General features: G+C 51.7%; 1 protein-coding gene across 1 annotated transcript in view; it reads right to left on the bottom strand.

The window, feature by feature from the left end:
- The window catches only part of IGSF21 (immunoglobin superfamily member 21), a 210,319-nt gene that overhangs the window by 45,452 nt on the left and 152,277 nt on the right, over window positions 1–12,590 (bottom strand). The window contains exon 4 of the mRNA XM_090024362.1: window positions 11,230–11,348. Coding sequence (XP_089880488.1) covers window positions 11,230–11,348 — 119 coding nt within the window. The remainder of the gene's footprint in view (window positions 1–11,229; window positions 11,349–12,590) is intronic.

The raw sequence follows: 12,590 nt of genomic DNA, 5'->3' as shown, positions 1-12,590 counted from the left end.
GTGGCCACCAGCCTCCGCACACAATCCCTCCCTTTACATTGCACGCGCACAACGCCGGCTTGAAAGGACGCTCCTGAGGTTGCAAAGTCAAGCACAGCAAAGTTAGGAAGTGCCTCAATTAAGGCCGCTGTTAATTCGCCCCCTTGCGCTCAGGCATTCTGTGGCGGGCTTTAATTACACAATCACAGGGTATTTTTTCTGCGGGACCCCTGCCTCATTCGGTGCACAGGCTGAATGGCGCTTGCTTAATGAGCAGCTCTTCAGCCGCTCTGTTTTCTTGTCGCTGTTCAGTGTGTGGCCCCAGGCCTTACATCCTGCGCGCGACGCAGAACCGCGCTCTGAAAGCAGGCTGAGGAATGTCATTGGGCTTTTCAGCGAGCCTCATCACTGTCGAGGCTGAATGCTTGATAAACAGCCCGGCCTGGACTCCATCCTTCTCGAGCCCGGTCTCCTGGCCCAACTGGTCCCAGGCCCCCTCGTCACTCCAACTCCCAGCGCCTCTGTCCCTCTCACCTTCGTTCGCCCTGTAGCAGCCAGGAGCGGTCAAAGCAGGGAAAGAAAAATCTTTGGGGAACTGAGGCTTCTACCAAGCATGTGCAAAATGCAATATTTAAAGGCATTTATATGCAATATTTAAAATGCAATATTTAAAGGCATTTTATATGTATATGCAACATTTAAAATGCAATATTTAAAGGCATTTAAAGGCGAAACAGTCACATTCAGGCAGAATGTCATGGGAAAAACCAAACATTCATGACCAGAGAGCCGCCCACCAGCCAATTCCAAGTTCCTCCTCTGACGGATGGTCCTAGCTTTTCTCCAGGTCAAGAGAAGATGATTTACTATGTGCAAAACAGCAGCTAGTTCCCCCGCTTCAGCTTGGGAAACAAAAGAACTGTTGTGGATCTAATTTAAAAAAAAAAAAGAAAAAAAAAAAATCACCGGCCTCAGGCAGATTCCTGACGTGCAACATTTCAACGTGGCTGATTAAAGCTTAGGAAAATTATAAGCAGCTGAAAAGGGTCCTTGCAATGGGTAGTGTTGGGCATACCTAATAACAGTCAATGCCCCTCGCCCCGTGGGCCACAGATCTTATACCAATGTGGTGCCCGGGACGTGGATCCAAGGGAGGGGAGGGGAAGGGGAGTAGCGTGCCCCCTCTGCAGAGATGGCACCGCGGGAAGGGGCTTGGACAGGAGACTCCTTACGCCCCTGGACAGGTGGGCAGTGGAGCTCATAGCCAAGCTGGGACCTGGCTTGCATGTAGCTGCAAGATCCCTCTGGGCTCATGTCGACCTGTGAGACTTCGGTGGCAGGTGCCCTTTACGTCCTGGCAGCACAGGTGGCAATGAACCCACAACCGTGGGCAACACACAGGGTATCTCCTGGGGAACTAGGATTCGACTCCAAATCCTTCAGCTCCAGACAACACCAGCGCCTGCTGACAACAAGCCCAGTCTAGCAGGTCTCTCAGCCTTCCTGTGGAGCCCGCCACTAGCATGCACCATCATTTGCTCACACGCACAAGGCCATGACCTTACATTACCAGCGGATGGAGGGGGGCAATGCAAAGTGACAGGCACTGGCTAGCACCGCCGTAGTCTTCAGCAGGCAGACTGGCAGGGGTGGCCATGCAGGTGGGGAGCTGCCGGGTAAAAGGGTCACAGCTCACGTGCCTCCCATCGCCTTCTCTGAAAGCAAAAAGGCGTGAGGCAGCTGGAGCCGATGGCGCTCTGTCTGGTTGTTCCCTCCTCCTTTATATAACCTTATTATTAATTGAAGTGCTCTGGGATATGGATGAACTTTCCCTGCTCTGCATTTATTATGGCTCCATGTACCTTAACAGGGGAATTTCAGGTGCCCCAGTGATGACGGCTTGGAAATCTTTACTGCTTGGTTTGATGGGAGTGGCTGCAGCGCCCTGCAATGACCGGTCGCCTTCCCGACTCTCCCTCCAGCCAGGCATTTTTGAATTGCTGGAAATCTTCTCATGCCGGAGCCAGAGGCAGGGGCTTTCACCTAGCCCCGGCCGTGAAGGTGTAGCCTGCCCGTTGCCAACGGTGAAGCTAGGCCTGAGCGCCAGGCAGCTTCCTATCCCTGTTACACTGATTTCAATCCAGACTTGCATCATGGAAACTCTCTCAACCCAGAAGAGCTGGCCAAACATATGGAGATCAAATCCTAATTATAGGGAGTGGGAGATATACCCCAGGGTTTGGAGGGCGAGGGTGCAGAAAACCTCACACCAAGACCATGTGGGTTCACTATCTAATTCTTGGGACTTGGTGACCCGTGACTTAGTCTGCAATCATGGGTAAGTCCCGGGACACTGGGTTTCTGAAACCCTGTGCCAAGCTGGTGCCATCATAGTATTGTGCACTATACCCACAACCTCTGGGTAATTAGGACTAATTAATTCTTCCCAGGGGAAACCCAGGGGAGACAGGGATAGGTCCTGGGTCTTGTTTGCTGCTGCCACCACTGCTGCTATCTCCTCATTCAAATGGAGATATCATTCCCATAAATAAGCATAACCTCTGCCCACACACCCCTATTAAGGAGCTTTTTTTTAGCTGTTGCTTCCCTTCTCCATGAAGGTCAGTCACGGCCCCTGAATCTCCGCACATGGATGAAATTAATAAAGAGCTGTGCCAGAGACAGGGCTGTGCTTAATTACTACACACGCTTCCCTGCAGACAGTCCCAGCCCATCTCCTTTGTGCTTCGAGCATGAGCTCCCTTTGTCATTTCTGCAGAGAAGGTTAACTATCAGGGCTGTGTAGCCTTAATTTGTACAAGCAAAGCAGCCTAATTTGAAGCAACCCAGGAGATAGCAATGGGAAAGGCGCGTGCTCCAAGTAGTAGCAGCCGGTAAGGGTAGGGGCTGGAGGCACCAGGTGCGGTGAACGCCATCTTTGAATTTCTGCTCTATCAAGGATGAAATGGAGGTGGCCAGAGCTGAGTTCGGCAGGCCGGATGCTCAGGTGGTCAATGGTTGCATGGAGGTAGAAAGCTCCAGGGGAGGTTGTTTCACAGATGAACATCACAGACACCATCCACAGCTGGATGGTGTTGCAAGAAGAGCTTGGCATGCAATGCTCTCAGCCTCACCTCTGCAGAATTTGGGATGGGTGTCAGTCCCTCTACAGGGCAGAGCTGAGACTCAAATGGCGGGAAGTGTAGTCTACTGAAGTTGAGGAGCAAAGGTAGGTGGAATAACTGAGGTCAAAACCAAGGTGGCTGAAGTGGGTGGGGAAACAGTCCTGATCACCGGTCCCTGTTCTCAGTTCCTCTAGTAGAAACACATTCCTTGATTGCAGATTTCCTTGGATTTTTTGCGTCACTAATTTATTTTACCTCCAGTGTATGAAGGAAAGGTGCATCTATACTCTGCCTTCTACCTGACTTCAGACTAACATGGCTAACTGCCTCTCTCCAGCTTTCTTTTGCCATGGGGTAAAACAGGAAGCAGCTGACACAGTCAATTCCTTCCTGCCTCCTCTCCTGTCATGGTGACACGCATTGAGTAGCGGACGGCAGCCCCACCCCTGTGATTTCTCTAGGAAGGATTGAACAATAGGAAGTTACAAATAATGCGACGCAGGAGAAGAGAGGTAAAGCAATGATCTACCTCTGATGGTTTCCTGGCATCATATAATGTGAGATAGTGGGTGTGTCTACACATGCATTTACTCCAGCTTAAATTTACCGTGCAGTAAGTGGAAATAGTCTAGCATCTACACATGCAGGCATTAAAGCACATTAACGCTGTGTGGACTGACTTGGGAGTCCCAAGTCAGTCCATACACACAGTGTTACTGTGCAGTAAGGTGTCTATATGTGCATTACTGCGCAGTAACTAATCAGGCATAAATTTGATACCTGCATGATGCAGGTATCAAAGTTACCCTCAATTCACCATATTCACTGTGCAGTAAGGGCATGCATGTATAGATGCACACCCTTATTGAGCAGCCATTTTGGTTACTGCGCAATAAATGTGCGTGTGTAGATGTGCCTAGTGTACTCTTGAAATAAACTGTACTTGTCGACAAACAGGGATTAGCCTGGGAAAGAAAGGTTTGCTAATGGTATCAAGTTCTTCTCACACTCCTGGGCCTACCCCCCTCAACACACTGAGGCTCAATGCCATTTGACACATGACTTCTTGCCTGCTTTGATTAGGAGCAAAATGGAGCAATGCTGACTTTTAAACCAGCACTGGTAGTCTTCGGAGTCAACACACCCACTGAGTTAACAAAGGAGACACATTCTCATTGGTCTCCAAGCTATAGTTACAGGATCTCTTCAGATTCAAGCAAGGAATATCGTTTAATGCCAGAGTTGCTCCTTCCATTTTATTGGTATGATACTTGTCCCCCCCCTCACCCCGCCAAGGCCAGATGGTAGCCGATAAAGAGTCCAGCCACTCATGACACCCATGACAAAGGAAACCATGGTGTCTTTGCTGTAGAGGAGCCATGTTATAACAAACATCTCACCCACCTCTCCTTCCCAGCAGCTTGGCTGGCTGAAGCCGTATCCTGTCACTCGTGGTGAATGATCCTTCTGATAAACCTCAGAGGGACTCTCCTAAGCGATGTGAATCATTATCCATGGTAATTCTCAATTAAACCTCCAGGACATGACAGACCTCCACTGGAGCCACTGCCAAAGTCTATAAAGCCTATGTCTGGCACCTTGCGCACTCACTGAAGTGCCAGCTTCAATCCTTGCACTCCTGGTGACCTGACACCTCTGAACAAGTGGCAAAAGCAATCAGAGTCATCGGCGAGCAAGGGGGCTGGGCTCAAGGGAAGCTGTCCAGGGGGGCAGGAGCTGGGAGACGCAAGCCCAGCTCCAGCGCAGCCACTAGGGGTGTTTGTACATGCCACGATTTTTCTTATTTACCCTGTCGCAACTGCATTTGTGTTTGCACGAGTGGGATTTCCTGCCGCTTCCAAAGTCTTTTCAGTGTGTTAAATTAACGCTGCTCAGATATGTTTTATTTTGCATTGCCGTTGCTTACGCCGCCGTATTTATGGATTTGTGTTGTGCAGTTAGCAGTTGAGACACTCACCCAGGCTATGGAGACAGATTTGAGTCACTATTCAGCCTGACTTGAGCTGAGATTTAAAGCAGGACATCTGAGAGCTCTGCTGAGTGCCCCAGCCCCTAAGCCATGGGGTATTCAGGGGAAAAGGTTGGGGGGTCTTTGACAAATGTTCTTCTGTGAAAATTTTCATGGTTCAAGGTAGACTAAAAATACAGTTTGAGAATGCAGATGCCTGCATTTCCTTGGTCCCAGCCCTGACTTCTCTTGGGAGCGCTGCTGCACTTCTCTGTGCCTTAGTTGCTCTGTCAGGAAAATGGGGATGCTGCCCTGGCTCTCTAAAGCACTTGCTGATGGATGGGTTGAAGCATGTGAGGGAAGCACTAAACACTCCTGCTTGAACTTCTTCTTTTCTAAATCTGCACTTGTCTCCCTCCTCCCACCCCATGCACACTCCTGCCTTTCTCTGCTACCAGCATTTCCCTGCCCAAGGGGACCTGAGTTGAAGACAGGTTGCTTAGGGTGGCTTTTGGGGGTGAAGACCTTCATTCCAGCTGCTGGCCCCATTTGTGTTCATTTGCTATCCTGTCTCCTGCTGCATCTGTTGCTGCAACCACCAGCTCTTGGCAGGAGAGCGTGCAAGCCTCTGCATGAACGACCCCCCTCAAAAACCATATTATAACTGCAAGAGCACCTTTGTTCTTGGTGCCCTGTGGAGATGTGGGAGTTTTCACCAGGGAGATGATGACAAGGACAGAGCAGCAAAAGTCACTGCATCTCCTGCGGTTCCTGAGGCTTGTCATTTGCAGAGCTGAGCAGCACAGAGCCTGTGGGCAGCAGCGGGAGGGCTGGAAGGAGCGAGAAGGGCAATGGGAGGTGTGGGGACACAGTTGGAGTGGTGGGGTGCAAAAAACCCCCTCAATGCTCTCCCATGAGAAGCTATGACACCCGAGGAAGGCTGGGCTTGGGGGCAAGGCCTGGCACTTGAGATCTTTGCCACAGACTCCCTGTATGACCTTGGGCGAGTCGCTTACATTTCTCTGTGCCGTTATCCTCCATGTGCAAATTGGAGATGACAGTCCTTCCCTGCTCTGGGTTGACTGTCTCCTCCGGGGTTTTATGACGTGTTGGCCCCAGCACAAAGGGGGCTCCTGATCTCAGGTAACGTCTTTGGTGCTAGTGATATAGATGTTAATAATAATGTCACTTCACTCTGGCTAGGATGGGACGCTGGAGACTATAACGTCCTACTCACTGGAGAATATGAAATTGGAAACAACGTGGAGGTGGCCATCAGCTTTAAATCCTAATGAGAAAGGATCGTTTACTGGCAAGGGCAGCAGAAAGAGGGAGAGAGTCAGGACTTCTAGGTCCTCCCTGGGACTCCTCACATTACCTTGAGCCAGCTGCATTCCCCTTTGGTGCCTCAATTTCCTTTTTGGTAACAAGGGGATCATTATACAGACCACCCTCCTCAAGGGAGGTGATGAGCCTTAATTCAATGGCATGTTTATAAAGTGCTCTCTTCTCCATGGGAGGAAGGGGCCCTGGGAGAGCAGAGAGATCTGTTAGCAGGGTGTTCTGCCATCTCTGCAGGCACACTGGGAATTGCAGAGTGATTAAAAGCTAATGACTGGTGTATCAGCTGGCTGGAGCGGGGCAGGAGGCTGGATTCATTAGGCACTGGGAGCATGATTACTTTAATGTTATGAGTGCCAGGAACAGGCTGCTGGATTTTACGGCAGGGCCTTTCTCCATGAGCCACTCACTCTGGGGGTTATATTTTAGGCTGCCTGCTCACACATCCTTGCTGCTTTTAAGGCTGATTTATAGGTCTAGCTGCCTCCTAAGAGTATGGCATCTCACAGGATGGTCTGACCATCCCATCTTCGTGGTGAGAAAAGAAGCCGAATGCAGCCGAGAACTACCTTTTCCCTTCTCTAGAGGTTTTTTTTGGAATAGTTTATGCTGAGCGACTGGCCTGCTCCTGAGTTTAGGGCTGGGGGTTAAACTTTTGGCACTTTGCCTCCCAGCGCTGTGGTGTCCGTGTGCTCAGCACCGCTAGGGAGACCTTCCTGAGGGTTGGAGAGGACTCGAGGCCTTCGGGAGAGCTTTTGACTTGGATGCAGGAGCCACTTTGCATCTGGCTGTTTATTTGGCACTCAGGGCATCTGGATGGAGTGGAGCCCTCACTTGGACAGGTTGGGTATCTAAGCACCAGAACAAAGGGCTGACCAGGCTTTTCTCCCACAGCTTGGCTATTCCTACAGGCTTTTCTCCCACAGCTTTGCCCTGGTAGGCCTCTTCTCAGGGGTATAGAGAGCTCATTCAGTGCCTGGGGCAGGTGGGGCTGTGCAGGGTGGTATTCTGACTGCTGTCAAGTGGAGCAGGGAGGTGCGGGGAATAGAAATCCTGCTTGCCCCGGTGCTCTGCGCAGGGAAGGCGGCTGCTGTTGGGAGTGGGGCTGCTCCTCAGGCACAAGTCAGGAGAAATCATGGCCTCTCCAAGAAGAAGCTGGTCCCCGAAGCTGGTATGACTTGGCAGAGAGAAGTCCTGGCTTCACACAGTCCCCCGCCTTGCTTACATGATGTGGAAAAATACTCTTGCAAAGGCTGAATTTGGTCCGTAAGTGCAGGGCAGCTGGCTCAGACTATTGCCCCATTGACTCTCGGGGTGCTTGCACCCGTGATCGTGGGGCCATGTACATGTGACAAATGGTGACGAGAAACCATCATTTGTCTAACGTCATAGCGTCACCATGTACACATGCATGATATGTTTTCCTGCAAAAATGTCTTTAAGCGTGGCAACTTTGACCACCTCCGATATATTTTAGTTTGATCGGGGCAAATTGTCCCATTGTGGATAAAAAAAATCATGCATGCGCCCATTGGTGTCCCATTGGTGTCTTGTCTCCGACATCTGATGCCCGGAAGTAGGGCAAACCTTCTCGGCTAAGAGTGCAGTGCTGTACACAGAGACAGAGAGGTGCTGCAGCCAAACTCTCTCTCTCGAAGGCCCCCTTGGTGGGTATTTCCGCCCCGATAGCACTAGGAATTCCTCCCGTGACCCTGTTACTCGTCGTCTGCTTTGCTGTGGTTTTTATTGTTTAAATGCTCTCTGTATCTAAACAAAGCATCCTGGCATGAAGGATTCGATCTGGGGAAGCCAGTCAATACCGGCTGGCGATTAGGCTCTTTGAAAGACACAGAGAGCCGACGGTGGGGAAGCCGTTCGAGGCACTTTTATGCAGCTAATCCAGTATGACTTCTGCTTCCCCTTTGCGGAGGCCACAGGCCTGCCTTCCCAAGAGCGACCTGTCTGAAATGACGGCACTGTGCACCGTTGGAGTGGAAGGCTGAAACAGGCCCTGGCTAAGCTATAAGGAGTTGTATTTCAAGGCTAGAAACTCACTGGGTATCAGCAGGTTAAATAACTAACCTAGGGGCATGCAGGGAGCCAGAGGCAAAACTTTTGCTGCTATTGCCCCTGCTGTAGAGGGGACAGGAGGACCGAGCATGGGACCAGAAGGATGTCGCAGGTTATCAGCGAGGTCTGCAGAGATAAGCTAGGACAGGGCACTTGATTGGGGGCTGGGAGACTGGAGGAGTAGCATGAGGACCTGGGAAGTGGGCTTCTCCCAAAGCAGCAAGAGATGGAAATGGGGATGGACAGGCAATGTTATGGGGGGCGCCGCAGGTCCACAGCAACAGGTGGTGAAGACTGCACAGCACTGGAGATACAGCTGGTCCTGCCCATGAGAAACTGGGGCCCAGTCTGGCTGCAGGAGGTGTGGCAGAGCAGGTGGGAAGAGGCAGAGTAGGGCAGGAACAGCAAGGCTGGCTGAAGGTCAGGCCGCATGCAATCAGCCTCTGCTGCTAGCTGGGTGTTCACTCTGATATAAACTTCCCTAGTTTCTTCTGTGAATGCAGGACAAAAGGTGCCCGCCGACGGATTGGCTGTGGTAGTCAATCTGCAGGATAATCTATCTTCCCCTCTGTTGCTGCAGTCCTGTTAACTGTGTCCTTAACCTCTGGCAGAGTGAACACGTCCCTGCTCTGTCAAGCAAGCATTGCCCTACATCCACCAGCAAGTGTGCAGACAACTGCTTGTCCTCTGCGGGCTCTCGGCTCAGCAGCACCCATGGTCATGGGGAGACCATGCGATTTGCAAGGGAAGGCAGCACCAAGGTCAAACTATCCAGGGCTTTGGAGAGTGTGGAACAACAGCCCCGAGCTTGAAGGGCAGGAGCCCCGGAGGCAGGGTCGGGCAGAATAAATGAAGCCAAGCCTCTGTGGGAAACTCCAGACCAAGATCTCGAGCCCAGCTATGCAAGCGGCTGCCCTCGCTGTCATGATCAAAGGTCTGCCTGGGTCTAAGTGCCTTGCCAGGCTTGCGTGGGTTGAGCGCACCATTTTCCGCAGCAAAATCCTTACTCTGCAAGGACCTCAGCTTTGCAAATGGCCTGGCCCTCAATACCTCTGACAGCCCAGACTTTTGGGTAAGTTCCCACTTAGAACCTATTTTTGCAGCCACTTTATCCCTCTATAATGGGATGAAGCAAAGTCCCCCAGTCCGTACACCCCAAACCGGTTTGGGGCTGGTCTCTGGCGCCTGCTCCCGTACCAGTCGTTACCTGCCAAGACAAGCCCATTGCTATGTGCAGAATATCCAGCAGTATCCATGGCAACTTGCAGGTGAACTTATAACTTCTTGACACATAAGGTAATTATTTGTTCTTTTTCTCTCATTATATAGTAGCGATCCCTGGTCAAATTCCTCCAGTCACTCATTAATGGTCAGGAAATGCCTTTTCCCTATTGGTCATTATTATTTAATTAGAGACACATGTAGGTGCATCAGTATCCCTAGAGCTTATTTAAGACACAATGAGAACGCTTGCAATTAAAGCCATTTTTTTTGGTGCAAAAATCTAGTTGGTCTAATAAAAGATATCACCTCTACCATGAGTCCTGATTGCTTTTTTCTCTAGACCAATACAGCTACAACCTAGATACAGGAACACGCAGGCAAGGAACTACACAACACAAAAAGTGTTGTGGGCAAAGCTGTGCCACTGATGAAAGTCAACTGAACCATGCCCAAAGGCTGATAGCAATGGGGTTTCTGCATCTCTCTTACCTTTAACCAGTACAAAGGGAGCAGGACTTCAGTCTGGGATGCATGCTGAATGAGAAGAGGGACCTTTCTCTCCTCTTGGTCCTGACTTGGTTACCCACCCGGCACCTAACACACAGGAAAACTCTGGGCTGCCAAACTGCCCTGCTCCTGGCATCTCTGCTTCCTCCCCCTGCTTTTCTCAGTCTTGTCCATTTACGCTACCAATTTTCCAGGGTTGCGACTATTTCAAATGATGGGTAATTGTACCTTCCTTCATGACCAGGCCTTGATTTGGGCTGGGGCTGCTGAATAGCTCATGGACCCAGCTCGGGCATGTGAGCTGGGCAGAGGGGCAGCAGCTCAGCACGGCACTGGACTGAGACAACGGACTGGGGTGGGACCTCCCCTGCTCACGGGTGCCCGAGGACTTCATGCACAAAGCGGCATCTCCCAGGCTCACAATAGCACAGAGGCTGCAGGTGCAGAAGGGACAGCATCTGCAGAAACCTGCCGTTAGACGGGGTGGGGAGGAGGGAATCCCTTTGCACAGCCCCCTGCATGGACTTTCCCTCTCCACCCACAGTCCTTTCTACCGCCCTGATGGTGAGGATCTGCATTCTGCCGGCTCAGAGCAACATTATGGCCATCTCAAGGAAGAGCCAGGGACCGCGCAGTCCAGCCCCGCCTGAGGCCAAAACAGCAGCTCCCTTGATGGTCCCCGTGCTGGGGCAGCCCATTTGGCAGCAGTGAGCAGCTCCCTAAATAAAGCTACCGGTGGGGTTTTCCATGCCTACCCCTAGAATAGCCCTAGGAGTTTACCCACAATCCCTTTACTGACATATCCAGAGCACCTGCCCTCTTAGCCACAGCGGCGAAGCAGGTTGTACCCGGCTACCTCGGCACCAAGGTAGCCAAGCCATTTCAGACATGGGAGGACAGCCGAGCTGGCTCTCCACCAGGACCCGACCAAAGGCTTTCAGAGCAGAAATGACTCCTCTCCCACCCGTCACACCTGCATCGCTGGTCCGGTAAAGGAGGAGGAGGTGCACTTACACATCACATTGAGGAATATGTTGCCGGATGCCAGGACCACCTTCTCCCGGGTAGCTCTGTCATAAATGCCCACGTGGCACTCGTATGGGCCATTGTCTGAGATCCGAACCTCTGGGAGCCTGGAGGGGAGCAAGGAGAGAGGAAACGTTATTGCAAACTGATTGGTATCTTCTGCAGGACTGCTCTGCTTTGCAGCCCAACTACACTCTCTGCATACAAGACACCACGTCTGCCACAGGAATTTCCCATGAATTGACCATGCCATGTTCTGAAAACAGCTGCGAAAAAAACCCAAGAAGTTTGTTTTGATAAAATAACAGCATTTTTTCTATATTATATTATATTGTATTGTATTATACATTCATAGTTCCTAGGGTCGGAAGGGACCTGAGCAGATCATCGAGTCCGACCCCCCGCCATGGCAGGAAAGAGTACTGGGGTCAAATGACCCCGGCAAGGGGTTTGTCTAACCTCCTCTTAAACACCCCCAGGGTAGGAGCCTGCACCACTTCTCTTGGAAGTTGGTCCCAGACCCTAGCCGCCCTGACCGTGAAGTCGTGCCTCCTGATATCCAACCTAAACCTACCCTCTGCCAGCTTGTGACCGTTATTCCTGGTCACTCCTGGCGGTGCTCGGGGGAACAGGGACTCCCCCAGTGCCTGCTGATCCCCACTAACTAGTTTATAACAGGCCATGAGATCCCACCTCAGCCTTCTCTTGTGGAGGCTGAACAGGTTCAGGTCCTGTCGCCTCTCCTCGTACGGCCTGCCCTGCTGACCCCGACCACGTGAGTGGCCTCCTCTGGACCCTCTCCATGCTGTCCACATCCCTCCTGAAGTGCGGCGCCAGAACTGGATGCAGTACTCCCGCTGCGGCCTGACCAGTGCCGCATAGAGGGGGAGGATCACCTCCTTGGACCTGCTCGAGATGCATCTGTGGATGCATGACAAGGTGCGGGCGGCCTTCCTGACCGCGTCCCCACACTGCCGGCCCATGTTCATCTTGGAGTCAGTGATGACCCCCAGATCCCTTTCCGCCTCCGTGCTGACAAGAGGGGAGTTCCCCAACCTGTAGGTATGGAGCCGGCTGTTCCTCCCGAGGTGCGTCACCTTGCACTTGTCTGTGTTGAAACCCATCCTGTTCTCGTCCGCCCACCCTTGTAACCTGTCTAGGTCTGATTGCAGCCTGTTGCATCCTTCCAGTGTGCCCACGTCCCCCCACATCTTAGTGTCATCAGCAAATTTGAACAGGTGCTTTTTACCCCCTCGTCCAAGTCACTGATGAAGATATTGAACAGTGCGGGCCCGAGGACCGAGCCCTGCGGACCCCCACTGCCCACGTCCTTCCAGGCTGAGAAGGAC

This window comes from Crocodylus siamensis, chromosome 12 (assembly GCF_052110815.1).
Source record: "Crocodylus siamensis isolate JL-2025a chromosome 12, ASM5211081v1, whole genome shotgun sequence".
Lineage (NCBI taxonomy): Eukaryota > Metazoa > Chordata > Crocodylia > Crocodylidae > Crocodylus > Crocodylus siamensis.
This window is presented reverse-complemented; position numbering and strand designations above follow the sequence as displayed.